The 23,834-nt window shown below is 53.9% G+C and overlaps 13 protein-coding genes across 13 annotated transcripts; 7 read left to right on the plus strand and 6 right to left on the minus strand.

Annotated features, from left to right (window-relative positions):
* Positions 1 to 97: 97 nt before the first annotated feature.
* DACRYDRAFT_113825 (uncharacterized protein) lies at positions 98 to 2,782 on the plus strand (the record flags this gene model as incomplete). The annotated part of the gene is made up of 13 exons (XM_040769707.1): positions 98 to 250; positions 298 to 414; positions 465 to 533; positions 638 to 815; positions 862 to 925; positions 975 to 1,067; positions 1,114 to 1,257; positions 1,305 to 1,546; positions 1,593 to 1,696; positions 1,747 to 1,883; positions 1,936 to 2,077; positions 2,128 to 2,386; positions 2,433 to 2,782. The coding sequence occupies 13 exons, from the start codon at positions 98 to 100 to the stop codon at positions 2,780 to 2,782; spliced, it is 2,052 nt and encodes a 683-aa protein (XP_040632673.1).
* Positions 2,783 to 3,157: 375 nt separating this feature from the next.
* DACRYDRAFT_75161 (NADP-binding protein) lies at positions 3,158 to 4,344 on the plus strand (the record flags this gene model as incomplete). The annotated part of the gene is made up of 3 exons (XM_040776114.1): positions 3,158 to 3,493; positions 3,544 to 3,608; positions 3,660 to 4,344. 3 exons carry the CDS (start codon positions 3,158 to 3,160, stop codon positions 4,276 to 4,278), a joined length of 1,020 nt encoding a protein of 339 aa, XP_040632674.1. The 3' UTR covers positions 4,279 to 4,344.
* Positions 4,345 to 4,534: 190 nt separating this feature from the next.
* Positions 4,535 to 6,185, minus strand: DACRYDRAFT_46506 (acyl-CoA N-acyltransferase; the record flags this gene model as incomplete). The annotated part of the gene is made up of 10 exons (XM_040774710.1): positions 4,535 to 4,654; positions 4,701 to 4,817; positions 4,870 to 5,155; positions 5,206 to 5,297; positions 5,348 to 5,485; positions 5,537 to 5,706; positions 5,757 to 5,868; positions 5,917 to 5,967; positions 6,021 to 6,088; positions 6,140 to 6,185. 10 exons carry the CDS (start codon positions 6,183 to 6,185, stop codon positions 4,535 to 4,537), a joined length of 1,200 nt encoding a protein of 399 aa, XP_040632675.1.
* Positions 6,186 to 6,394: 209 nt separating this feature from the next.
* DACRYDRAFT_20164 (uncharacterized protein) lies at positions 6,395 to 7,212 on the minus strand. The gene is made up of 3 exons (XM_040771824.1): positions 7,021 to 7,212; positions 6,889 to 6,975; positions 6,395 to 6,797 (listed from the first exon to the last, which is right to left on the minus strand). The coding sequence occupies exons 2-3, from the start codon at positions 6,945 to 6,947 to the stop codon at positions 6,584 to 6,586; spliced, it is 273 nt and encodes a 90-aa protein (XP_040632676.1). The 5' UTR covers positions 6,948 to 6,975; positions 7,021 to 7,212; the 3' UTR covers positions 6,395 to 6,583.
* A 319-nt stretch (positions 7,213 to 7,531) lies between these two features.
* DACRYDRAFT_20165 (uncharacterized protein) lies at positions 7,532 to 8,060 on the plus strand (the record flags this gene model as incomplete). The annotated part of the gene is made up of 2 exons (XM_040771825.1): positions 7,532 to 7,670; positions 7,719 to 8,060. Coding segments are annotated over exons 1-2 (220 nt in total), but the record flags the coding sequence as incomplete, so codon positions are not given.
* Positions 8,061 to 8,064: 4 nt separating this feature from the next.
* DACRYDRAFT_20166 (uncharacterized protein) lies at positions 8,065 to 9,202 on the minus strand. The gene is made up of 4 exons (XM_040771826.1): positions 8,785 to 9,202; positions 8,426 to 8,729; positions 8,338 to 8,377; positions 8,065 to 8,291 (listed from the first exon to the last, which is right to left on the minus strand). Exons 1-4 carry the CDS (start codon positions 9,005 to 9,007, stop codon positions 8,151 to 8,153), a joined length of 708 nt encoding a protein of 235 aa, XP_040632678.1. The 5' UTR covers positions 9,008 to 9,202; the 3' UTR covers positions 8,065 to 8,150.
* Positions 9,203 to 9,225: 23 nt separating this feature from the next.
* DACRYDRAFT_20167 (uncharacterized protein) lies at positions 9,226 to 9,705 on the plus strand. Its single transcript, XM_040771827.1, has 2 exons — positions 9,226 to 9,426; positions 9,485 to 9,705. Exons 1-2 carry the CDS (start codon positions 9,289 to 9,291, stop codon positions 9,533 to 9,535), a joined length of 189 nt encoding a protein of 62 aa, XP_040632679.1. The 5' UTR covers positions 9,226 to 9,288; the 3' UTR covers positions 9,536 to 9,705.
* Positions 9,706 to 10,849: 1,144 nt separating this feature from the next.
* On the plus strand, positions 10,850 to 11,698 carry DACRYDRAFT_104274 (uncharacterized protein; the record flags this gene model as incomplete). The annotated part of the gene is made up of 1 exon (XM_040767899.1): positions 10,850 to 11,698. One exon carries the CDS (start codon positions 10,850 to 10,852, stop codon positions 11,696 to 11,698), a length of 849 nt encoding a protein of 282 aa, XP_040632680.1.
* Positions 11,699 to 12,012: 314 nt separating this feature from the next.
* On the minus strand, positions 12,013 to 14,506 carry DACRYDRAFT_98382 (uncharacterized protein; the record flags this gene model as incomplete). The annotated part of the gene is made up of 3 exons (XM_040777524.1): positions 12,013 to 13,145; positions 13,197 to 14,291; positions 14,365 to 14,506. 3 exons carry the CDS (start codon positions 14,504 to 14,506, stop codon positions 12,067 to 12,069), a joined length of 2,316 nt encoding a protein of 771 aa, XP_040632681.1. The 3' UTR covers positions 12,013 to 12,066.
* A 318-nt stretch (positions 14,507 to 14,824) lies between these two features.
* On the plus strand, positions 14,825 to 18,386 carry DACRYDRAFT_20168 (uncharacterized protein). The gene is made up of 5 exons (XM_040771828.1): positions 14,825 to 15,427; positions 15,474 to 17,429; positions 17,478 to 17,747; positions 17,801 to 18,064; positions 18,116 to 18,386. Exons 1-5 carry the CDS (start codon positions 14,981 to 14,983, stop codon positions 18,233 to 18,235), a joined length of 3,057 nt encoding a protein of 1,018 aa, XP_040632682.1. The 5' UTR covers positions 14,825 to 14,980; the 3' UTR covers positions 18,236 to 18,386.
* Positions 18,387 to 19,042: 656 nt separating this feature from the next.
* DACRYDRAFT_104277 (uncharacterized protein) lies at positions 19,043 to 19,873 on the plus strand (the record flags this gene model as incomplete). The annotated part of the gene is made up of 3 exons (XM_040767900.1): positions 19,043 to 19,079; positions 19,132 to 19,232; positions 19,286 to 19,873. The coding sequence occupies 3 exons, from the start codon at positions 19,043 to 19,045 to the stop codon at positions 19,871 to 19,873; spliced, it is 726 nt and encodes a 241-aa protein (XP_040632683.1).
* A 214-nt stretch (positions 19,874 to 20,087) lies between these two features.
* Positions 20,088 to 21,224, minus strand: DACRYDRAFT_98384 (UBC-like protein; the record flags this gene model as incomplete). The annotated part of the gene is made up of 4 exons (XM_040777525.1): positions 20,088 to 20,631; positions 20,680 to 21,008; positions 21,058 to 21,134; positions 21,188 to 21,224. 4 exons carry the CDS (start codon positions 21,222 to 21,224, stop codon positions 20,088 to 20,090), a joined length of 987 nt encoding a protein of 328 aa, XP_040632684.1.
* Positions 21,225 to 22,228: 1,004 nt separating this feature from the next.
* On the minus strand, positions 22,229 to 23,721 carry DACRYDRAFT_113833 (uncharacterized protein; the record flags this gene model as incomplete). The annotated part of the gene is made up of 1 exon (XM_040769708.1): positions 22,229 to 23,721. Exon 1 carries the CDS (start codon positions 23,579 to 23,581, stop codon positions 22,229 to 22,231), a length of 1,353 nt encoding a protein of 450 aa, XP_040632685.1. The 5' UTR covers positions 23,582 to 23,721.
* Between the last annotated feature and the right edge of the window lie 113 nt (positions 23,722 to 23,834).

A 23,834-nucleotide genomic window follows, 5' to 3' on the forward strand; every position in this document is an offset into this window, starting at 1 on the left:
GCTGGCGACACGCGTTCTTGGTCATGGACAGGTGGTCACTTTCGACCGTCCTCGGTTATGGGACCTCCTTGCTACTTCGTACTCGCTGAACTTCGATATGGCTGACGCGCCTGCTACTCGGACGCACGTCCTGAGACCACATCATGTGTTGATGGCCGCGGTTCTGAGGTTGACTCACACGCCGGAGTGGACCTTTACCGACCTGTTTTTGCTAGAGGTGTACAAGCTGGTGATGCAAGAAATCTCAGAGGTCCGCCTGTTATCTTCATCAGCCAACACTCAATTGACATGATATAGATCTATCAACCCCTCCCATATCGGGACTTTTATCGCAAGATCCAGGAGCTGGACAAGGGAGGAAAGAAAGTCTATCCGAGAGACATTGAAATTATGGCCTCTTGCTTGGATGGTTTCGTATGTCAGCTGTACTCGTGGAAGAACCTCCCCACTGATCACCGTCACAGATTAAGCAGATGACACACCCAGACTTTTTACACACTTTGTTCACTCGTAAGGAGGAATATGGTACACAAGTGCGATGTGCTGACCTGAAGTAGAACTGGATGGTCTAATATGGGAAAGAGAGAATCTGGCAAGTTGCAGCGAAATTATCTTGCCTTGGGGCTCATTGCTGTAGCAATCTTCTGCTGTCTTTGAGCGCCGGTCATACTTCGGCATGTTCATTCGAAGAACACGACTTTCGATGCAAAAGCTGTCATTTTCTGGCATGGTCAAGTTCATCGACGACTTCCAAGGATGGGCAAATGCTACAAATATGGACGGATATGCCATTGAGAGCAATTGGGATATTCCTGGTACGTCCAGGACTGAGCATATATCTAACGAGCTTACACCTCTCAGGGCTTCTAAGCTACCCGACGTCAGATGATGATGCTTCCCGCGCGACTGCGGATTCCTTCGCAGAGTATGTGGACATATCCGCTGGTAGGTCCTCTTTTTGACACCTCGACCAGATACGAGCACGCAGAACACGTCGGCGATATTACAACCGCAATCGAGAGTTTGAGGAGGTTTTTTGCCCAGCGGTTCAGCGAGGAGAACGACTCGTGAGTTCTCAAAAGATAATATCACCAGTCAGCTGACGGGTAATAGGGGCTTTAACCAGTATACTTTGCTCCGGCTGTCATCTACGTACTATTTGAATGGACAAATGAAAGCCGCTAAAGAAACAATCGAGGAAGCCATGAAAGTGTGTCGTAATGCAGGCGACAGGTATACTTTGATATCGTGCACTGCGTGAGTTTCATGTCAATCTTTCGGAGACATGCTGACAGCGGCTGCAGCCTTCAACGACGCATCAACTCGTTTTATCCCGATCATGAGCCGACTCCATTGCGGAAAGGGTTTAAGCAGCTAGATGTGCTCTGGGATCTTCGCCGAAGTCTGGAATCAGGAGAACCAGTCAGTAAATGCTGGAAGCTTCTTTGGTTCGCTTCAGCTGGAGCAAAAGACCTTTCAGACGGAGGGAAGGCACGGGATCGAGCGAGCCTTGCAAGTGCCTCTTCTTTCATGTGGAAACTGAGCGGTTAGTGTGCGGTGCTGAGCCGTATTACTATACTGACTCACAGCAGGAATCGAGAGTCTCGGTAGATTATGGGAAGACATTTCCTTGCTTCACATGGACGAAAATGCAGAGGATGTGAGGCTTACAAACATCATTTGGCGGACTACCTCGGTTCGTAACATGCTTGTCAAATCTGCTGCCAGAGCTCATGCGACACGCAGCTTGTTCGGCAAGGTCAATATGACGAGGCATGGACATTAATAATAGATCCTTCCACTTGGCGACCGCTCACCTTGCAACAAGCCCAACAATGGCAATGGGAACTATGGTGCAACATGCTCACTTTTGCTATACGCAGGTCAGTCGCGCTTTGCTCAAGGGTTCTCTCGTATATTCAGAGATATTTCCAGCGAGCGGAAGGGATTAGTTGACTATCTCCGGAAGACAATGCCAAGATATCCTTCGCAGCAGAACTACCGAGGAAAGATGTATGATGTGGAGAAGGGTGACCTCGGTGCGGGAGAGTGCCTGCGAGTGGGGAATAACTATATCGTTCGTCCTTTTACACCTACACAAGTTTAACACTGCTCATGGAAAAGCAGAATTCACGTCAATATCTCATCGCCATGTCTCCGATTCTGACGGCCGCCACGCTGACAGAATACGCCTGCAATTGGCATACACACAGAACTGCACTCATCATGATTGCTGATCTTGGTATTGGCCTGGGGATGGCCCCGAGTGGTCAGCGACTCATAGAGGAGCACCTTCCGCAAATACTGCGCGGGGACGACCTGGAGCAAAGGGCATATGCTTGTTTTACACTCGCCAGGTGTATGATTGCCAACGCGGAGGGAGATGGTGAGCAATAACTAGATCCCAACGATCCTTTACTGACCCGCTGTAGTCTCGAAACTCGAGGAAGCTATACCATGGCTTCAACGTGCACTGAAAGACTATGAGGCAATCGAGTTGATCAAGTCCAGCCAGCAAGTGTTGTACGTCCTTGCGGTCGTTTATGAGAACACCAACGACGAGGAAAAAAGGAACGCAGCATCTCAGCGGTTACTTGACTTGGAGTCGTTGGTCAAACAGCGACATACCAGGACAGTCGAGTCGAAGTACATGGAGATGCTGGAGTTGAGCGTCGAGATTTTAGCGTATGTGGCAACTGGTGGGAGGCGGGTAGGAGGGGACGAGGCGAGCAGCAACGATAACTCTATTGCATCAACGATACCAGAATACGATTCTGTATAATTACTACTTTACATAAGAAAGATTGTAAGAATGATTATTCTCGGCAAATCCTCTGGTCTATTTCGTAATTTCCTTGGCTGACTAACACCTCCACCTTGTCCTCCACCAACCACAGTGTTCTACACAACGCTGCCGTAGTCAGCTGAAGGTGCCGGGCTCGTCGTCTAAATTGCCTGTTTCCACTGCCGCACACAGTCACAGCGATAGGGCGGGCAGGACAAGGACTAATGAGACAAATGTTCTCATAGACCCTCAGCGACGGTGTGGAGGGCAACCACCTCGACCGGCAGTCTATCCGCATCCTATAAAATTAGATTGCTGCAACGTGCCTTGGCCCTCTGAGCGTCTCTCGTGTGTACTCTTCAATCCGTGAACATGAAGGTCGGCACTGTGTACTTCCACTATCTGCAATGGATACCTCTGCCCTCTGTTGCCTCCTTCAAGCAGGACCTCACGGGGAAGAACGTCATTGTCACTGGATCCAACGTCGGGCTAGGGCTGGAAGCCGCACGCCATCTGGCCCGCATGAACCCCGCCAAGCTCGTCCTCGGGTGTCGGGATCTGGAGAAGGCAGAGAAGGCGAAGGAGAGCATCGTCAAGAACACAGGGTGCACGACGATCGAATGCTGGAAGCTGGACCAGGCTGAGTTCAGCAGCGTCACTGCCTTCGCGGATCGATTTGAGAGCGAGGTCGGCGTTTTGGACTTGCTGGTTGGTAGCCTTACCTGGGTTATGATAGAACTGCGCTGATTCTGCACTAGATCGCCAATGCGGGTCTATCCATGGCTGGCGAGTTCCGGAAGACGCCAGATGGCTATGAGCAAGTGTACGGGCGCTAGCTCATATATACTCCGATCCCACACTGACCTTCTTATAGACTTCAGGTCAACCACCTCTCCACTGCGCTCCTTTCTATCCGCCTTCTCCCTTGCCTGATGAAGGCTACCGTAGCGCCTCCCTTCCCTCGGCTCGTGATCGTCTCCTCAGATGTACACTACTGGGTGTACGACCTCCCCGAAGCATCGGCGCCAAACATCCTCGAGCTGCTTGGTTCGGAAGAGCACTGCAAGAAGGATGGTGTTCTCGGCAAGCGCTATAGCGTCAGCAAGCTGCTTAACGTCTTCTTCACTCGTTCCTTGGCGGAACATATCCCCAAGACGTCCGCGCTTACCGTCAACGCTGTGAATCCCGGTCTGTGCCACTCGGAGCTCACAAGAAATAGGAAGAACCCGACCTGGCGTTTCTGGTTCTGGAAGCTCGTGAACGGGCGCAGTACGGAGGTCGGGAGCAGGACGCTCCTGCATGCGGCGTTGAGCAAAGATATGCAGGGCCTGACGGGGAAGTTCACTAATGCCTGCGCTGTGGCGGAGGAGAGCGATCTCGTTATCAGCCCGGAGGGAAAGGTGATCCAGGACAGGGTGTGGGAGGAGACGAAGGAGATATTGGAGAAGGCGGACCCGAAGGTGAAAACTGTCCTTAGCGAGTCGTTGGTATGACCTGTAGCCGTGGTCCATGAACAATCGGGTTACTTTATGTTGTCCGCAGTTCGCAACGCGTAATATCATGACATGCCCTCCTCGTGTCGCCGACTGAAGTGCACGTAGACTCTGTTCATACCAATGACGAGAGTATTGATCTCCATTGGGAGTCATTCCTGAGTCCATAATACATTAACTCATCCTCGGATGTACGCGTACAGGAAATGTCTGGCTGCTTCATAACATACTGACACAACAAGGTCCTTGCACAGCGTTATTTTGGCGGCTCTCTCCTTTTCCCTGCCAGGATGCGAAGGTAATCTTCCCTGACTCCCTGGAACGTGTCCTCCAGCTTGTCCAGTCGATCAGGTTTATCCATCTGCATGAGGATTTCCTATACGACCGTGAGCACAATGCATCTAGGGGGATGGATTGCTCACATAGTTGAACCTGTATAGACGTTCTTTTACTTGTAAACGGAACGCACGCTCGGCCTCCTCATCACCAGGCTGAAGATGGTCGAGGATCAGCATCTCCGTCAACCTCTGGAATTGTCGCTGGCACAAAGATCAGGGTCACAAACAACAAGATCAGATGATGAAATCCCACTTTGGCCAGCTTCAAGTCACTCATCCACTTCTTCTCCCAAGCTCTGTTGATCGGTGATCTCCAGCCCTTTTCACCGCCTCCTTTAGGTTGCCAACCTTCCATAAACTCTGCGTTTGCTCGCAACGTGGCGAGATCGCATCTGTCTCGCATGTCCTCGAAGCCTTCACTAGGATCTTCGACTGTGAGCTCTGTCGTGAGAATTGAACCTCGGACTAATTTGTATATGGTGTTGTACAGTTCAAACCCATGGTGTTTTTCTTGGAAAGGTGGAAGTATGACGAATTGGCTTGATAGTTATATATCAGCTGCTGGCCGTTCCACCCTAGGAGGACGTACCTCAGTCGTAGCCGGACGTTGTTTGGCCAGCACCAGAACGGGTACAGGCTGGAATATCCAACGAAGTGCCATCTCTCCTTTCCCTCTGCATTCTTAGTTTTTTCATACCTGTCACCTTGTCAGAAAGTCACGTTAAGAGGACATGAGAGTCCGCGCACAGTACAACAAACTCCCACTTCTCCTCATCTTCTACAATGTAGGAGCCTCCTTCGATGTAGAGCGGAATGAAGATCTGCATATGCCTGTGGTAATCTCGAAACCCAGGCGTGTCCCACGCCGACTGCATCCAAAGGAGTCAAGTGATAGAACCATACGAGGATTGAGCACATACATGATAAACCTCATATATGAGATCATCGTCTCTTGGGATGTGTTTCACGGATTTTCCCTTATTGTTGTTGGATGGCCGGGTATACGAGTGCACCAGCTTCCCAAAAGGGCTGAATTCATCTGCGTCTTTCTCCACCTGCTGATGGAATATCTTCTCGTCCTTCGTGTAATCTGTTCAGATATCAATCAATGGCTAGGGTAGCATGGACGCATACACGCACCTGGGGGGATAAACTTATATAGTGCACCTTCTACATCATCGGCTTTGGCAGCAGGTTGCTTGGTTGAAGTGACCTTGAAGTACTGCTTTAAGCTGCCAGAGGCGAAATACAGCTGGCTTCCTGTTAGCACACGCCTATCCAAGCCGTAAGACGGTCTCACAGCAATGTAGAGGTCCAGATATCCAAAGATTTTTTCGTCTTCTCCATATATCTGGCGATTATTTAGATCGTCATTCATTTAATCAGCAGGTTTGAGGGACGTACCGGATATGTGAAGCTGGGATGGAAGTCGGCCGTCCGCCCATCATGTGTCTCCTCCCCTTCAGCGCGGACTTTAGGTATAGTTAGACGGTATTTTCAATCCATATTGCAGGGATGCTCACCTAGCCTCAGGTGAAGCGCCTCATTGGAGTCAGTTACCCACGACATGTTTGCTTGAAATTATTAGTAGGTCGTCGACGACCGACGCGAGCTCGACGCGCTTGACACCCACGCGACTGGTCTTAGGGGCTGTGCCCGGCGCTTCTCGCTGGCACGCCGCAGTCTTCTCTCCTCAAATCATATCTTACCTTTGCAGATGAACAGTCAATTATGCCGGACCTTCTTCACCTCCCAGCGGAACTGTTAGATGCCGTTATAGAGCGCATATACGCTCCTGCGGACTTGGTATCTCTGGCTTGCACGTGCAGACGACTTTGTGACCTGGTTCTCCATGATCATCTGAACTGGCGATCAGTCAACGTTCTGTTTGAAGATCTTCCCTACTTATATGCGCTCCTAAATAGCCAAAGGAAAACACTGCTGGTTCAACGTCTTAGGGTTGAAAGCTATGGGGACGAATCACCAGTTACCGGCTTCCGCACTATTAGGCCGACGAGTCGACGAGAACCCAAGTTAGAAGAGCTTGTCGAGACGTTGGCGGCTATATCCAAATCCCTTCGATCTCTTCGTACAATAGAACTCATTCTTGATGCACTGGACTTTGGACTCTTCGACGGCTTCTTTCCTTCTCTGCGGGCGGCCAGCCCATTCTTCACAAATCTTTCCATCTCTGCTGCATTGGTCGTCGGCGAGGCACATGAAAAACTTCTGGAACGATCACTGGCAGTAGTAAAATCCGCTTGTTCTTGACTTCTTTGACTCATCCGCAGCTAGGTCATATCTGGCATTGGGGGTCTCACTCATTTCCATTGGGATTCAGACGACTATTTTGAGAATCGTAAGAGTCTATCCCAGTCACCACGGCACTGCTGACACCTAACAGCAATTATTACGGCAGTGGAAGATCAGCTGATGAAGTATTGTCCGCTTCTGGAGCATCTTGAGCTGCGTTTCTTATTCGATCCTCGAATACTCGCCGAGTCTCCACCCTCTGCCAGCACCCGATTGTGGGAAGGCCATTGGCCGGAACTGAAGTGGCTCCAACTCGACCGAGTTGCGACAAACGAGAGCACAGGAACATTCTTAGATAACCACACTAAGCTGGAAACGCTCTGTTTGGATCGTCATGCCTATCCATGGGAAGACGTTCCATTTCAGTTGGACTCTACCTGCCTGCCCAACCTGCGCCAAGTGTCATGGCCGTTTAAGCAAGACACGAATACACTTCTCACGCTGCTCCGCCCTCTTCCCGATGGCACAAAGCGCCCAATCGAGATTCTATCACAAGTGACAATAACAACGTATGACAACCTCGACCCTACCATCGTCACCCACCAGTCAGACGGTTTCCTCTCTGACGAGCAGTTTGAAGAGCTCTGTGTGCTCCTGGGCGAGATACCAACGCTTCGCATTCTAGGGCTAGAGAATGAACGTGCATCGGGCATTCCCAAATTAGCCCAGCTGGCAAGCATGGCCCCCTCCGTACGAGAAGTCTTGCTGTCGTTGCGCGCCTGGCCGGGAACGGATACCATGGTACGTCCATTGTTTGGAGTCTTGGCGCCTCGGCTCACCCATCTCTAGGCAGCTATAGCGCAAGCCATGGGCAACTTCCGCTCCCTAACCTCGCTCCACCTGTTAGCGATCGATCCCTGGATCGAGCAAGAATGGATCGAGGCTGCCAAACTGTTCGCGCGTGAGAGCCCTGGGCTGGTCCATTTTTCCGGGTTTGACTGGATAGTCGAAAGTGAGGAATGGGTGAGACAACATCCGATCAGTTGTTCGGTGTGTAACGAGGCGTGGCCTTTGACGCTTGAGTGATGAAAGGGTTGTGTACGTGCGTAACAGAGTCTCAGGTAGCTGTGTCCATCGCAGTTCGGTGACTGACATTGTACAACCGTCAATGTATCAAATCTCGAAATGAAATATCGTTGCAACTTCCTACGGCAAATACGATCGTCCAAAAACGCAAACACCCATCAACTCAGCACTGACAAAACAACTCCTCGCTTCCACCTACTTCCTCTCCAGCATCTTGATATTCTCCGGTACAGGGCGATCAGCACAGAACGGCAACGGCACCGGCGGGTCGGAGACAACACGGAAGGGAAGGATACCGGACCAGACCCTCGCTGTGAGCTCCTCGTTCGCTGCATCCTACACGTCTAATGAGTGATGTCCCAACCAGTGAGACCGGACTCACAGCTTTCTCATTCCCAGGCATGCCCTTGCGTATCTTTGCACTACAATCCCATGAGCAACGCAACAGTGAGTGATAAAGAGAGCCAAACCTCGCACTCTCGACTTTCATCCTAATCACGCCCACGTCTGCCCAATCCGTGTTGTTCATCGCTCGCGCCTCCGCCCACCGGCCGGGCATGACACTCTCCATCACGCAAGTAAGAGCATGCTCTTTCGCCTCTCTATCCCCAGCAGGGAGGGGGTAGGACACTCCATGAAAGACCGCGCTCCTATAATTGACAGCGTGGTGCGAGACGTTCAATGCGAAGACGAGCCCGTCCACCAGTGTGCAAGTGGCGACCATAGGCGTCCCTGGGTCCGCAAGCGCTTTCATAATCCTCGTCGAGGTGTAACCTTCTGCCCGTCAGGCCCGCCTCAAGCCCGCCTCAAGGGCGGAAGGATGGCTCACCATGGAAGTACATCCACACTTCTTCCCCCAGCTCGCTCCGATCATCCACAACCCCCATCATAGGTATACACTGAGGCATACCCTCCTCGTCCACGAAAGCGAGATGGCACACCCCATGCGCGTCGTGCACGATCGAGTGAACGACGGACTTGTCGTACTTCGCCCGGTCTTTCTTCCGCTGCACGGTATTCTCGCGGGTCTTTTCGTACTCGGTTCCGGACATGTCTTGCGTTGGAGGGATAAGGTTGTGGTGTTGACCCGGCTTAGTGGGTTTCAGGAAGCCAGGGGTTATGTAGGATGTGCTGTATCAGGCGAGGGGAGAAGCCAGCCCTGACTCGTCCTCCTTAGAAAGCAAGAGGCTGACTCGTCCAGAAAGAAGCCAGAAGCCTGAACCACACGGAGACCGCAGCAAAGCGGCAAAGATAGAAGCAGAATGTTGGAATGTTGATGTTGATGTCGAAAATACCTACCCCGCACTTCGCGCACCTTGCCTAGCCGGTGATAATGATATGCAAAGCCCTCCCTGTGTGGAGGAGAGGGTTCCCGGAAGTGGCCGGAGTGTCCTCCACTAGTACTGCCTCTAGAAGTCAGGAAGTAAGGAAGCACCTATCTGAAGGTGCAATAGCAAGAAGCGCGTGGAGGCTAGAAGCTAGCTTTAACCCAGAGTTCAAGAAGCTCAGGCTCGCTGATTTCGACTCACCGGTCTAGGGGACAAGCACGAGGTGCAAGACGCGCAGAGGCTCTAAATTAGCCGAAAGAACCAGCCTGAGAGTCCCTGGATGTCTAGGGAACTCTAGTTGGATGAGATAAGGACAGCTGAGTACCGTCCGCTGTTTGTTGCTCAGCTGGTGGAAGCTTGTTCGGCACCGGCTTCGGGGAATGCCGAAACCGCAGGAAATCTAGAAACGTGGAAGAAGGAACGCTATGTATGTAAGCGCCGGTGTTTGGGCCATTTCTACCGGAAAGATAAATATATTTAGCATAATTAGCAAGCGCCAGATGATTCTTTTCCTGTTCGGTGCTTTTCGTTCTCTAGATCTGTTCATGGCTGGGACTCGCCGTTGACCAACTTTCGAGCGAGCACCGATCGGGGCCGACTTACGCCGGTAGGTTTAACGCAGAAAATTTCCTGTTTGGCGCGCAGCGCATGCGCATGTGCTCCGCCGAATTTTGCGCGTGCGTGCGTGCGTTGGTGCGTTCGCCATGCTGTAGCGGAGGATCTCGGACTCGGACTAGAGCGGTAAGGTAATAAGGAGCAAATTTGGTGACATGAGAGTTGGTAGATGTTATTGGGGTGTTTTCTTGGGTTTCGGGTATGACTTGGGCGGGATTGGTGCGTGCGGGTAGGAATGCTTGGGCGCAGCGCGGAGAAACGCGTTGCTGCGCGGCTCAGCAGCTTGGCACTCAAGTACCCTCAAAGTACGTTGATGTGGTCCGTGCGCGAAGCCGAGTCAGCGGCCCGATCCGCTCAAGCCGCGGCTTGTTCGGCACACTGGATGGGCTTGTGGACATCTGAGATCCGGGGGAAAGGGGACCCTGAGTGGTGTGTTGCATTGTATGGGTTCTTTTTCTTGGGTGGTTCTTGGGTACTGTGTGTGTTGGTGAGAGAGTGGAAGGTGGGCTGGTGAGAGTGAAGGGTCGAACCCTGCTTGAGGAAGAAGGCGAAGAGAAGGAAAGGAAGATGAAGGAAGAAGGGAGGGAATGAGTTCAATAAAAGGGATAAGATGAGGTGTATCGAAGGTAAAGCACTGCCTACGCTTGTGTTTGTTGAGAGATATCCTGTCAATTGAGAATAATACTGCTTACGTCTGTTATTATTAGCCAAGAAGGGATAACTAAGTGTTGCTTCCTATCTTCCGCAACTCATTTTGACTTCGAATCCACAAATAAGTGACCATCGAGAAGCCTTTTCACCCGCACACCCGCCATCTCTCTCTCTTAGAATACTACTTCATATCCCCGACGCTACTACTTAAACACCTCAACACCGCGCTATTCACCAACATCCCCCATTCTAACGGTATACAACCCACAGTATCGCCGCACGGCACACCATAATAGCCTCATGAGCATCCTCCTCCCTTCCCCTTCCTACTCTCCTTCACAATACGCCTATCCCTACCCCTCTCCCCTCCCACACATGGCCGCACCCGCACCCCCACCTCGGCGCCCCTCAACCCGCACCCGTCTCCGTCTCCCAACACCTCTCCCCGCACCCCCCGTCCCCCCCACACTGGTCAACTCCCCCCTCCTGAGGGAAGGGAGCAAGTTCCGCCAGAGGCATACGCTGGAAGAGAGAAGAGGGACGAGGGAGGGTGCGGAGAGAGACGCGTGGGGTATTGGGGATCAGGTGCCGCTACGTGCTTCGACCGCGTATGCGTATGGCGCATCGACCTCCACGAGTAGTGGGACATACGCGTCGTGGGACGGAGAACGACCACGCGCAAATGGCGTGAACGGGAACGGGAATGGGGATGGTTCGGGATTACCGTCAGGCACGGGAAGACAAGAACTCCAACGAGCGAAGACAGACTCTTTCCTTCCTTCTACAACTGGCCAGGCACGCGCTCACCCAACTCCAACTCCAACTCCGACGGGGGGATGGGGGCGAACTGGTAGTTCTGCTGTCGTTCCCCTACGTACGGGGGTCACACAAGGAGCAGGAGCAGGAGCAGGGGGAGGGGCAGGAGCAGGGGCAGGGGTAGGAAGGGGAATAGGAGCAGGCACATCCGCCCAACCCCCTCCCACACCAGCACCAGATCACGCCCGTACCGGAAGCACCGTATACGCGCATTCTAGGCTTGGGGGGGACAGTCCTGCTGCTGCTGGGGCGGAGGCAGAGATGACCTGCCCACATCCCACAGCCCGCCCCGCAAGCACCAAGCAAGTCAAATATCTCGCAGGATTATCATAACCCCCCCCCCCGGCCGCCCACTACCCCCCCTGCTCACGCCCTCCCGACCCCCCCCCCCCATCCAGCTCGTTCACCTCCCTCTCAACCTCTCAAAATACTCCCGGGCACCGGCGGTCAGCATTGTTTACTAGCATCATACACTAGCATTTGGCATTAGCATCGGTTTGTTTTATTCTTATTTGTTGCTTCATATGGAAAAGGACGTGCGGCTCAGGAGCGGATGATCAACACTCAACACGCTAACCGGTATTAATATTGCAGAGCGCTAGGCAAACGAAAGTCGGGCAAACACTATACTCGTACCCTCATCCAAGGCCAAAACCGCATCCATTCGCTACAAATACACGCCTGCCTACATACAGCTCAGCTCAGCGTTTCTTCACATCCCTCACAGTCAAATACAGCGCATCCCCCTCCTCCAAGTTATAGCTCGCGATCGTCTGGGCATTCGTGAGCGTCTTCCCTCCATAAGTGAGCCTTATCCTCCCAACAGGACACGCGCTGTCCACCTGGGTCAATATCCGATCCCGGAGGGTGCTGACTAACAACGTCAGCGGTAAATCGGGGATAAGCGCCACCTGGCCATCAAAGTGATATTCAGGAAGCCGGTCCAGTTTCGGGAGTTGGACTTGCAGACTGATTGGTTCGGGATGGAGCGAGATCCAGTCGTTTTCGGCGTATGTGTGCCCTTCGTAGCGTTCTACTCGTTGGCGCTTGGCTGGCGGCTGGCCCTCCGGGGGAGTCTCACTCCCCTCGGGCGTCGGGCCGGACGGAGTGCTGAGTGCTGCTAGACGACTGGGGTGCATCCCGGGGGGGACGAAGCCTGCGGCTGTTGCTGCTGCTGGGGAGAAGGTGGAGGTTTGGAGGGATGAGGCTCCGGGACCACCGTATACCGGTGCGGTGGCAGGTTGCGGGGCAGCGCTGATCACTGCGTTCGCGTATTCTGGTAGGGTGGGTGCGAGAGCCGCAGACGAGGAAGGGGTGATCCCCGGTCCTAGGGCAGGACCGATGGACGGGCCGCCAGAATCGGCCATGACGCCCAGACCTTTCGCACGATGGATAGCCGCGATCTGCTCTTCGAAATTGACGTTTGTCTGGAACTTGCCCGCGGTGCTCTCCTTGCTGGCTGTATGCCCATCCCAGACGATCTTCTCCCTCTCCTTCGCGCGGGCTTTCTCGGCTTCCTCCTCGCTCTTGCGCAAGGCTTCGTCTTCCTCTGCGCCGAAGATGTCGACACGCGTGCGCGCGAGCGTACGGAGGGAGGAAGCGACGTTGGCGCCGAATTGGAGCTCGTTGGCTTGCGTACGCCGGGCTTCGAGCGTGTCCCGCTGGGACTTCCAGCGGGGGTCGAGTAGCTCGATACGCATGTGTTCCTCGAGCTCGTCGATAGGCACTTGCTGGCCGCATATAGTACACATCGTCATCTTCTTCGCTCCGCGCTGGATGCCTGCAAGGCAAATTAGCACGCATATACTACCACTTAGGGGAGAGAACTCACCCTTGGGAACATAGTTCTCGCGGATCTTCATCTGTCCCGGCAACTGCGCTTGTGCCTGGGCCATCGCCTCCCTCCTCAACCTCTCCGCCTCGTCCTGCGCCAACCTAGCAACCTCCACATCCTGCTCGTTCTCCGCCTCCAGCGCCTTCCTCTTCACACCCGCAACTTGCATTTCCTGCGCCTCCTCTCTGAGTCTCTCCTCTTCCCGCACTCTGAGCTCCTCAGCCTCCGCTTTCTCCCTCACATCCCTCTCGTTCGCAGCCTTGATCTCCTCCGTAGTACTCTCGTTGATAAGCTTCGTCATCCTCTTCTGTGCAAGTGTCATATTCTCCACATCCTGCACGCTCTGGGGCGGGGGCAGTTCCGCCTGCGCATCCGCAACAGTAAACTCGATAGTCTGCACAATAGCATAATCGTGCCAATCAATCTCGGCAAAGGCCTTGCGCTCCGCCTCCTGGTCTTCGGCGCGCTTCTTCTCCCTCTCCCGCTTCCAGCGCTCCCAGTCTGCGCGCGCCTTCGCTTTCTCCAAAAGGCGCGTCCTACCTTCGGACCCGGCTTCAAGGCGGAGCGTCTCCCTCCCCTCGCGAGTAGGGAGCAACACAGCCTTATACTGGCTCACAAGTCGCGAGAAGTAATTGAAGAGGGGATGATTAGGGCGGAGGAACTCGAATTGCGGGTTCTGGCCTTCCCTCACGCTCAGCGCTTGCAGGAACGTAGCTCCTCGTACAGCGAAAAACAGAGCTGTGAGCTTGACGGTGTCCAGCTCGAGAGGCGGAACTTTAGGTGTAGGAGCGACGAACTCCATCTCGGGCGGTTCGGGCGGTGCAGCCCTCGGCCTTCCACTAGGTTTCTTCACCAGCTCCGGTTCGAGCGCATTTTCCGAAGGGAGCGTCTTGACAGCGGCACCAGTATCGGCGTTCACGTCCTCCCCTGCACGGATACGCTCTACACGGTGCCGATAGTATGCGTGGAATGCGTCTGTCGGCGCGAGGAAAGCGAATTTGGGATCGGTACGCTGGGACTCGCGCACTCGGTCTTCGAATTGCTGCGGGTTCTGGGAGCGCGCGACGTGCAGTGCTGTCCTGTCGATTATAGCTACAACACGGTACCGTAACAGAACACATGGAATAGTTAGTAACTAAGGTATATGAAGGAAGGTGGTACGCACTCCTAATTTCTGGAGAAGGGTAGATCATCCCTGTTGCGAACTTTGGCTCCTCGGTGCCGTTCGTGTGTTCGTGGCCGTTGGGATGAGCGTTGATGCCATTGGGAGCTGTAGAAACGGCGGATTGCATGGCTACGTCTGCCATTTTAGTTTTTGGGAGTAAGAGAGTAAGAGTACAGCTGCAGAGAGGTAGAGTGTATGCACTTTGTCAGTGCGCCTAAGAAGAGCGCCGTTCAGGGAAGACTCTTTTGAGGTGTAAGAATAGCACGGATTCAAACTCTCACGGAACTAAAAGGAAGCTTCGGAACTAAAAGGAAGCGTCTTTTCTGACAATGGAGCGGATTGGGGGCAGAAGGGACAACTTGAAGGGATTAAGGCCGCTGACCATCACTGCCCTACTAGGGGGGGCACTGCGCTCTCTCTCTCCTTCTCTCCATTCTCTACCTTATCCTCTTGCCTTTATCGCTCTAGTTGCTGTTACTGGAATACCCTATTTGGATCCACTTGCAAGTCGGAGAATTGCACGGGGAATCGGAGGAATCACCCGTTCTGGTTGGCCAATCGCTAGTCATACTCATACACTAAACTCAAGCGCTCTCACACCCACCGCACACTTACCATGTTGCTCTTTCATCTCCTCCTCCTCCTGCTCTTAGTCCCCGCTCTCTCCCAATCCTGCGAGCAGTATGCACTTCCTCAAACATCCACAACCTGTCTCTGCCCCCCTGGGTTCTCAGGTCCAACCTGCTCTTTCCCCTCCTGCGGTGGGAACCTCTTCCAGGGCTCAACTCGTGCCTCAGCCCAGCCAGCACAAGGACAGCAATATTCCAACCTCACTTCTTCTGGCTGCACTTGCCAGTCAGGATGGGGCGGAGAAGGGTGCAACGTCTGCCTGTCTGCTGGGGCTTGTCAGTCCGGCTTCTGGGCAAGCAACTTCAACACCACGGTTGGCCAGAGCACCCCAGACCTTTCGGGTGTCAGCCCTGATCAGACGGGGAATCAGACGATAACCTGCAGTGCGGATAGCAGAGTGTACACCAGCGCAGAGATGAGCTGCGACGTTAACGTACGCCCATCCTCTCTCCTCCCATCAGCCCGCTAACAAATCGCAGAACCCGACACTCCAGTCCCTCTTCCCCCTCCAATCCTCACTCACCATCCTGCGCGTGCTGAATCCCTCCCTCTCTCTCTACCCCAACGTCTCCTCCCTCCCCGTACCGAACGCGACCATCTTCGCCCAACTCTGGTACGCCGGAGTCGAGCAATTCTTCTGCACCGCCTCTTCCTGCTCTCAGACGCTGGACACCAACGGCCCAGGATCAACAGACTGGATGTGCAACGACCTCGAGTGCCACTGTCGTGCTGGCACCGACTTCTGCGGTGCAACAGCAGCGATGAACCTCACTGGGACTATTGACCAGCTAGGAGGCACCCTAGAGATTGCCTGCGACGCCGTCACCTCCAGCACGGGCGCGGGATGCACTTTCAAGCAGACCACCCTTGACCAGCTGTTCGGTGCCAACGGGCTCAGTCTCCAGAACTGCATATTCGGGGAATGCGTACGCCAGGGGGTGATAGACAACGCCCTCGTTAACAGCAACGGGACCTCCACAACTACAGCTTCCTCCTCAGGTCTCAGCGGGGGGGTGATAGCCGGTCTCGCCGTCGTAGGCGGTATCGTGCTCGCTGCCATCCTCCTCCTTCTCTGGGGCCTATGGGATCAGCGTCAAGCACGCAAGGGCGCCGCCGCCGGTGCAGAAGCTGCCTTGGCGACCGAGAAACCTCCAGGAGGGATCGGACTCCAATTCACCGACTTGACATACATCGTTCCCCTCCGCAGCAGGCTCAGCATGTTCCTCCGCGGTCGTCGTGCAGCTCGCGAAGACGCGACTTCAGAGGACAACGAGCTCCCCGACGGGTCAGGCAAGTGGATCCTCCGGAATGTATCTGGCCGGGTAGAGCCCGGGCAGATGGTCGCTATTCTAGGTCCTTCCGGAGCGGGGAAAACCACGGTCGTCGAGCTCCTAGCAGGCAAACGGAAGACCGGGCGATCCTCGGGTTCTATCACTTTCTTCTCCGGTGCGGATGGCCATCCCCTCGAGCGTATCCCGAGAGTAGGGTTCGTAGACCAGGCAGATATCCTCCCCTCCCAGTTGACGGTACGCGAAACCCTGCTTTTCGCCGCTCGCCTCCGTTTGCCGGAGACGATGCCCGACGCGTCCAAGCAAGCTCGAGTATTCGAAGTCCTGGACCAGCTCGGCCTTTCCCACGTAGCGGAAACACGGATCGGCTCTGGGGAAAGACGTGGCGTCTCGGGGGGAGAGATGAGGCGCGTATCTATCGGCTGCGAGCTCGTCGCTAGGCCTGCAGTGCTCATACTTGACGAACCTACGAGTGGGCTGGACAGCGTCTCTGCCCAGAAAGTCGCTAGTGTGCTACATGACCTCTGCCACGACCCGCACAACCCTACGATCGTCATCGCCTCCATCCATCAACCAAGCTCGAAATTGTACAGAACGTTCGACAAGGTCATGCTCCTCTCTGAAGGCAAGAGTTTGTACTATGGCGAGGGGGGCAACGCCGCGGCGGAGTACTTTGCAGGGAAGGGACTGCCCTGCGCACAGGGGTACAACGTCGCAGACCATTTGCTGGATATTGCAAGCGCACCCCCTCCTTCGCTGATGGACGCTCCGCCTGCCCAAGCACCAGCAAACGCGAGCACAGAGAGCAACGGGCTCCGGCATACACCGAGCGAAGAAGGCGAGAAATCCCTCCCTGCTGATCACCCGCTCGCGTTCGCCCACAACAGAGCAGACGAGATCCCCCCTCCCGGAGCAGGTATCGACCGTGGCAATCTGCGCACATCAGGCAGGTACGCAGCGACTTTCCTCACGCAGCTCGAGGTGCTTTCTGGCAGGGAATGGAAGAACCTGTGCAGGGATTGGAGCTTGTTCTTTGCCCATCTGGCGGTGTCGATCGTTCTGGGCGTCTTTACGGGTGGCCTGTACTTCAAGACGGGAATCACGATTGCCGGATTCCAGAGCCGCATTGGGTGTCTGTTCTTCTTGGTGAGTTCCTCGCGTGTTCTGGGCTGGACGGTGCTTATCGGTCTCCAGGGCTCACTACTGAGTTTCACGGCTCTTTCAGCGTTGCACAACCTGAGTGTCATCCGCCCGCTTTTCCTACGTGAACGCGCAGGCGGGTACTACAGCCCTACGGCCTGGCTCCTCTCCCGCGTCATCTGGGACGTCATCCCCCTCCGGATCATCCCCACCATTGCCGTGTCCACGATCACATACTGGATGACGGGGCTGAGTCCCACCCCGGCCAACTTCTTCAAGTTCCTCTTGATCCTCATCTTGTATGCACTTGTCTTAACGCTCTTTGTGAGTCACCTTCCCGTCTCTGCAAGCGAATCTGGTGCTCATCTCATGTTCAGAATTTCTTCTACGCAGCCATCTTCTCCAACGGTGGGATCGCCATCCTCCTCTCTGCTCTATTCAATCTCGCTCAAATGACGTTCGCGGGCTTCTTCGTTCACCTCGATTCTATCCCGCCCGTACTTCGCTGGCTCCAATGGCTCTGCCCGCTCAAATATACCCTCGAGGCACTCAGCGTGAACGAGGTCAATTCGGGTCTTATGATCCAGGACACGCTCTCGGGTGTACCCGTCGACGTCTCCGCCCAGCTGATCATGAACCTTGCAAGTTGTTCTTCCTCACACGGTTGTGCATACACTGACGCGTGCCTACAGCTCTTCGGATTCGGCGATTCGAACTACTATCGCGACGTGCTTGTTCTTTTCGCGTTCATCATTGGTTTCGGCATCGCCACCATCACTGCGGTCTGGTTCGGCTTGCGGGAGACGCGTTGAGCGTTTCATCACTCTCTCTGGCTGTGTGATTATGTTTCTGGTTCGGGTATAATGACAGGTATTTGTTCACTCGGACGCTACATCGTACTTTGATTTCATATTCGACAGGATGGGGACTTTTCTAGATGTATTACTACGCAATGAATACCGTTACGCACACGCCTGTGACTGCACCTATCGGAGCTGCGCTAAGGACTGGTGCCTGTAAGGTCGACTTCTCGCGCCGGATGTCAGAAATCGCACCGGCCTTATCGCTCTGACCATACGCCTTTGCGCTGCGCGTATGGTCAGAGCAAATCATCCGGCAATTTCTATAGGACCTTGCCGTGCCAACACATGTCGACCATGCCGCTCTGCCCTTATTCATCCTCGGGGATGATTCCAGCCTTTTCAGGGTAGCATCACCGGTCAGAAGGGTGACTCCGCGAAGATGTTGGAAGAATTTCACTGCCACACCGGTTTTTCAGCAAGAACAATCCCAAAACTTGTGCTTCTAGTGCCAAAGAGAGAAAAACTGTCAACCTAACCTGGGGTCAGGGAATTCCCTTATATTCACCCTCTGCTGATCAGAGGATCATTCTGTCTCTTTCCTTCTGCCCCTTTCCTTCTGCCTCTTTCCTTCTGCCCCTCCCGTTCTGGCAATATCTTTCCCCCTTCGACCTTTCCTCTGATCTTATTATGCCAATACATACTGGAGCTGGTATACTCAAGGTAAGTTTATTTCCTTATCTATGTGACATTATCCTGATGGACATATTGCCGGAGAGGGTACAGAAGCAGAAGAAGTTCAAGGAAAAAAAGGTATCAATGACTATAAGGTCAAGTAAACCATCAGGTGACCTTTGTATGTCCTTCCTTCTTCCTTCTTCTGCTTCATGTAACTAACTTTCTGCCAGGTGACATTACCCCACTGGCAACAACTCCAGCTACCACGGTTCCAGTGGCAGTGCCAGTAGAAGCTAAGGCCAATCCATATGCCTTAAGGCCATCCACACCGGTATGAACTCCTTGACTTTCCTTTTTCAGTCATTCTGACCCATTCTTAATCAGTCCGACATAGAAGAGGCTGGCCCTAACCAACCGGCAAATGGTCAGACACCCTATCAGAGCTGGCCATATCATTATGTACTCCCACCAAGGGAGTATTACGAGGACATCATGAACATGGAAATATTGGGCCGGCACCTCCGGTGGGAGCACTGGGTTCGACAAGTTGAAACGGCCTACCGTATAGACTTCATGGCCAGCATCTACCCTCCGCCTCCTCCTCCAGCTCCGGATCCGATCCGCCTTTCTCCGTACATGTCACGCACTCCATATAGCATGGAAGAACTCATCTTTGAGCGCTCCCCTTCCCCTCCGGCAGATTACGTGAACGACATCGATATCCCCCTTCTGACCATTGGCCACCCTCTCCTGCCGGACTTCAGAGTCGAACAAGAACCGTATGCTGTGACGACGTGGCATGGGTGGAACTGGCTCAATATGCATGGTGAACTGGCGAGGCTGGAGCGTATTCGGGAGGAGCGGAGGATGCGTGCGGCTGAGATGAGGTCGGAACGTGCTCGCAATGGCCATTCGCACGTTGAGACGCCGTCGTCCGTGCTGCCGCTGCTGGTCAAGCAGGAAATCGAGTGATCTGCTCGACGAGATTAGCATACAAAGGTTCAAACTGTCTTTCAAGAAATGTTCGAAAGCTTCCATAGCAATGACATGCCTTCAACACGTTGTCGAAGTTTCCCCATCATTGAACGCACACTGAACAAATCGAGCAGTATAATACACCATTGATTGTCACGAGTCTTACAACGAAATGATTCATACATCCATACAAAACTTCCTAACATACATCTCACAGCGTCGCGAATATCGCTTGCTGCATCCCAACTTTCTTTGCGAGAATATACGCCATCACCGCGACGAGAGCGACGATAAGGCCGTCAAGGTAGAGTGGTGGACGGCTAGGGAGAGGTTCGAGCCGCAAAACAGCGGTGGTGCGCGAGGTGGGCGGGCGTTCTAGCAGCGAAGGTGCTGGTGTCGGAACGGGCGTCGGGGGAGCAGGGGCAGGAGGAGAGATGGCGGCTGGTGTGGTTGAGGGTGAAGCACCTTGGAGCGAGGGGCCGGCAGACGGTGCAAGAAGAACGACAGGTGCAGAAAGGTCCACGGGAACCGAAGGCGTTGTCTTCGTAACGTCTCCTGTTTCATCGTTCGACGGTGCGGGTTCAACCTGAGGTGAACCAGCCTTCACCGTAGCATGCACATGAGCTCCTTGTGGATTAGTTTGAGCGACGAGTGAGTCGTGCGAGTCTTCCTTTGGATGCGAATGCTTTTCTCGAACCTCCGGGAGGAGGTCCTTGTTTGGTATTCCGCAGTTCGGGCATACCCAATCTCTCGAACTACACCTCATGTGAGTTTTCGATCTCCAGAGGAGAAACAACACGCACGCCGCTGCCAGCCGTCTCGTCTCTGTCGCAGAAACTTTCAAGGCTCCTATACCAATCGCAGCCTCTCCTTTGATAGGGAAGAACCCTTGCAACCCAACGATAGCAGTCCTAATTCCCCACGCTGGTTGCCAAAGGTCCTCGTGGTACGCGGTGAACGAAATACAGATCTTCTTGTTGAGCTCAAATCGTCCATTCGGCGTAAGAAGCATGATGCTTGGGGGCTTGAAGGGGTATTCCGAGGGAAGGAGAACGCGGCAGTGGTATAGTCCTCCAGCAAATTCTGTATCGGCGGGACCGCGTATAGTACAGTGCCATTCGAAGATATCCTCCTGGCTCCTAATCAGACAAGTGTTGCACGACGATAGGGGACAGACATACCTCTAGTGGGGCGGCACAGTAGTCCGTAGAAGTATCGTTACCGAGTTCCTTAGCCTCCTGAAGGATGCGCTTGACGGCTATATGCACTTTATCAGCACGGACGATAGACGCTAGACAACGACCGGCGTACCTGAGTTATTCTTGTTGTGAGATGATCGTGAGGCCATGATTGCAGTTCAGTCTAGTTAGTTGTGTGATAGCAGTCCAACAGCAATGGTGACAGCAGTATATAAAGGAGAGAGGAGAGTGAGGCGGTGGTCAGTCTGGATATATCGTCGCCAAGGACGTGTCGTCGGATGCGCGGCTCGGTGGCGGATAGGTTTCATATTCACATAAACGGAAGTAATTGCCTTACGTGAATACCAAAGGGTTCACTGCGCTTTTCGTCTCTTCATCGCCATCTTGTCGTGTGCTATTCATTCTTGCCATTGAGAGCGGACAGCATGGGAAAGCATACAAGATTAAGAGTAAAGCCACGGAGAGGTAAGCGGTTTCTCTAACGTTTGATTAGAATACCTATCTGAAACAATACTCAGATCCAGGAGGAACACCCTGCGCACAAGAAATGGTCGGCATGCTCACCTGCTGGAGCCTGAGGAAGGACTGGCAAGGAACGGGCGCTTGCAAGCCATTAACCGATTTCTTTCACGCGTGTATGATGAATGCAGTATGTTCCATTTGGTCTGAATACTGAGTCGTCAGCTCTAACACATCCTGGCAGTCGAAGAAGCCAAAGGTGCGGCGCCCGTCGATCAATTACCATCTACAACGGATGTCGAAGGATCTATGAATGCCTGCACTTACTCATCCTTTCGTTGCCTGGGTGGCTTGTCGCCTAGACGAACATCTATTGTAGTTTCAAGTAATGTATCATCTGCAACATATTCCACTTTAAGCCGCTTTGCGTGCTTTTCTCTACAGTACCAAAGCGATGTTACAGTTGGCTTACACGTCATTCACTCGGAATTCCGCGTGCCTCACAGCAAGTGGCCATCCTATAAAGATGTCGTACGAGGTCTGTCAATGAGCGATAGGGATGTGGACGATTGGCCAATACAGTCGTACACTAAATCATATAATGCATATCAAGACAACAGCCATAGTCAGACATGATTGAAACCATCGTGTATACTAAAATTGGGTATACATCTTCCTTCCACCTTGGCCGCGTTCAGCGAGCAACAGCTTCCTGTGCTCTTGTTTCCCAATGCGCGCTGAACTGGAGGGACATTCCCGTTCCCCCAGGTCCAGTACTAGCGAAACTGAACACGCTATCCCCTTCACTGAGGACGTCTTCTTCTTGATTATCGTATTCCCATTCTTCGCTCGGCGTCCCGAATCCGCTCATCCACGCCTCGCCGAGGTCGGTGAGATAATCCGGCGGGGTAGACGCGCCTGAAGCGGGAAGGTCGTTCGGAGGCGTAGCGGGAAGGGTCGTCCACTCGGGCAGAGCGATAAGCGAGCCATCCATCGGCGGCGCGTGCGACGTAATCGGATCGGGGAAGAGAGAGTCAGAGTTCCACACTGCATCCAGCTCGGTGTTCAAACTGGCAAACAGTCTCTCTCTCCCCGGAGTGACATCCTCTATCGTCAACCACCTCGCCGAGGCGAAGTCGCCTAGCCAGCCCCGCACTTCGTCAACCGGAGCAGCGAATGCAAACCTCACCGCTGTTGGCAAGCCGAATTCGTCGTCACACGTGTAAGACCATCCGATGACGTCCTCGTTTCTCCGTAGGTGGGCGTACGGCTCCAGGCGACGGATGACGGCTTCCACACGCCGCATGTGTGGACGATACAGCGCGTGGATATCGGCGAGAGACTGCCAAAAATCGGCGTCTGAACCTGACGAGTCACTGATGTCATCCCGGGACGACGCGCGGGACCGACGGAAGGGTTCCAGAGAGATGGTGACTTGCGTGAGGACGGTGGGGACTGCGTCAACAAAGTAGTGTTCGAGGTCCTCCGGGACGTTGGACGTAGAAGAAACAGGTACATTGTCGGCTGCGAGCCTGTGCAGCGCACGGGTACGCTTCTGCGCCTTTCTTCCCTTCCGCGTGGTCTTGACCTTTCCCTCTCGTTCGGACGTCTTGAGGTCCAAATCCGCCTGAGCGAACGCACGCACGACAATGGGTACATTCTTCACAGTCGTGTGGAATAGCGGGCTCGCGGTAGAGAAGTTCCTCGCTTTGCCCAAACCGACTTGCTGGATACCCCTTGACGCCATAGGAGGGCGTGGGACGTAGTGAAGGGACTTAGCAGTATTCTGTTGGATGAAGGTCCTCGCTGAGAGCGACAGATTCGAGCGTTGAGTGTGTACACCACGGTAGGCAAAAGGTTTCTGGGATGCGTGCGTAGGAGTGTGATGAGGTGCAGAATTTGGCAGCACACGCTGGACTAGGCGGCCCAAGAATGTGGTGGGCGGCCGGTGGCCTGTGTGCAAGGCCCGCGCTCCCGCCTGAGCGGGAGGCGGCCTGCCTGACCCCAGGGCCAGCCGGACTGCTTTGACGAGCAGTCGAGCTTGCATGGACGTCGAGGAAGACAGCGAGTTCGCTGGTCCTGCAGGGGGAAGGTGGTGGTCGAATGATGAGGAGGAGACCAAGGATGATGAGGCGGATGTGGGCGGCAGGGGACGCGCGCTGCGCCGGCCGGGCAGCGGATTCAATTCTTAGCAATGCACGTGAATTTCGAGTGCTTGCGCTTTCTTTCCGCATCGACGGTTCATCACCAAACACCTTCACTGAAATGAGGAACGACGAGTGATAAGTTATCTACTAGGA

The sequence above is a fragment of the Dacryopinax primogenitus genome, assembly GCF_000292625.1.
Source record: "Dacryopinax primogenitus strain DJM-731 SS1 chromosome Unknown DACRYscaffold_2, whole genome shotgun sequence".
NCBI classification, from domain to species: domain Eukaryota; kingdom Fungi; phylum Basidiomycota; class Dacrymycetes; order Dacrymycetales; family Dacrymycetaceae; genus Dacryopinax; species Dacryopinax primogenitus.

Excerpts from the sequence above, each read along its gene's own strand:
- DACRYDRAFT_20164 (XM_040771824.1), bottom strand. The coding sequence starts at position 6,947 with ATGGAAATGAGTGAGACCCCCAATGCCAGATATGACCTAGCTGCGGAT. Across the intron at positions 6,798-6,888 it reads GCTGCGGATGAGTCAAAGAA|ATTTGTGAAGAATGGGCTGG; the intron begins GTCAAGAACAAG and ends AGAGATGGAAAG.
- DACRYDRAFT_20166 (XM_040771826.1), bottom strand. The coding sequence starts at position 9,007 with ATGTCCGGAACCGAGTACGAAAAGACCCGCGAGAATACCGTGCAGCGG. Across the intron at positions 8,730-8,784 it reads AGTGTGGATGTACTTCCATG|GTTACACCTCGACGAGGATT; the intron begins GTGAGCCATCCT and ends GACGGGCAGAAG. Across the intron at positions 8,378-8,425 it reads ATGAAAGTCGAGAGTGCGAG|TGCAAAGATACGCAAGGGCA; the intron begins GTTTGGCTCTCT and ends ATGGGATTGTAG.
- DACRYDRAFT_20167 (XM_040771827.1), top strand. The coding sequence starts at position 9,289 with ATGATATGCAAAGCCCTCCCTGTGTGGAGGAGAGGGTTCCCGGAAGTG. Across the intron at positions 9,427-9,484 it reads TAGCAAGAAGCGCGTGGAGG|CGGTCTAGGGGACAAGCACG; the intron begins CTAGAAGCTAGC and ends ATTTCGACTCAC.
- DACRYDRAFT_20168 (XM_040771828.1), top strand. The coding sequence starts at position 14,981 with ATGTTGCTCTTTCATCTCCTCCTCCTCCTGCTCTTAGTCCCCGCTCTC. Across the intron at positions 15,428-15,473 it reads AGATGAGCTGCGACGTTAAC|AACCCGACACTCCAGTCCCT; the intron begins GTACGCCCATCC and ends AACAAATCGCAG. Across the intron at positions 17,430-17,477 it reads TTGGGTGTCTGTTCTTCTTG|GGCTCACTACTGAGTTTCAC; the intron begins GTGAGTTCCTCG and ends ATCGGTCTCCAG.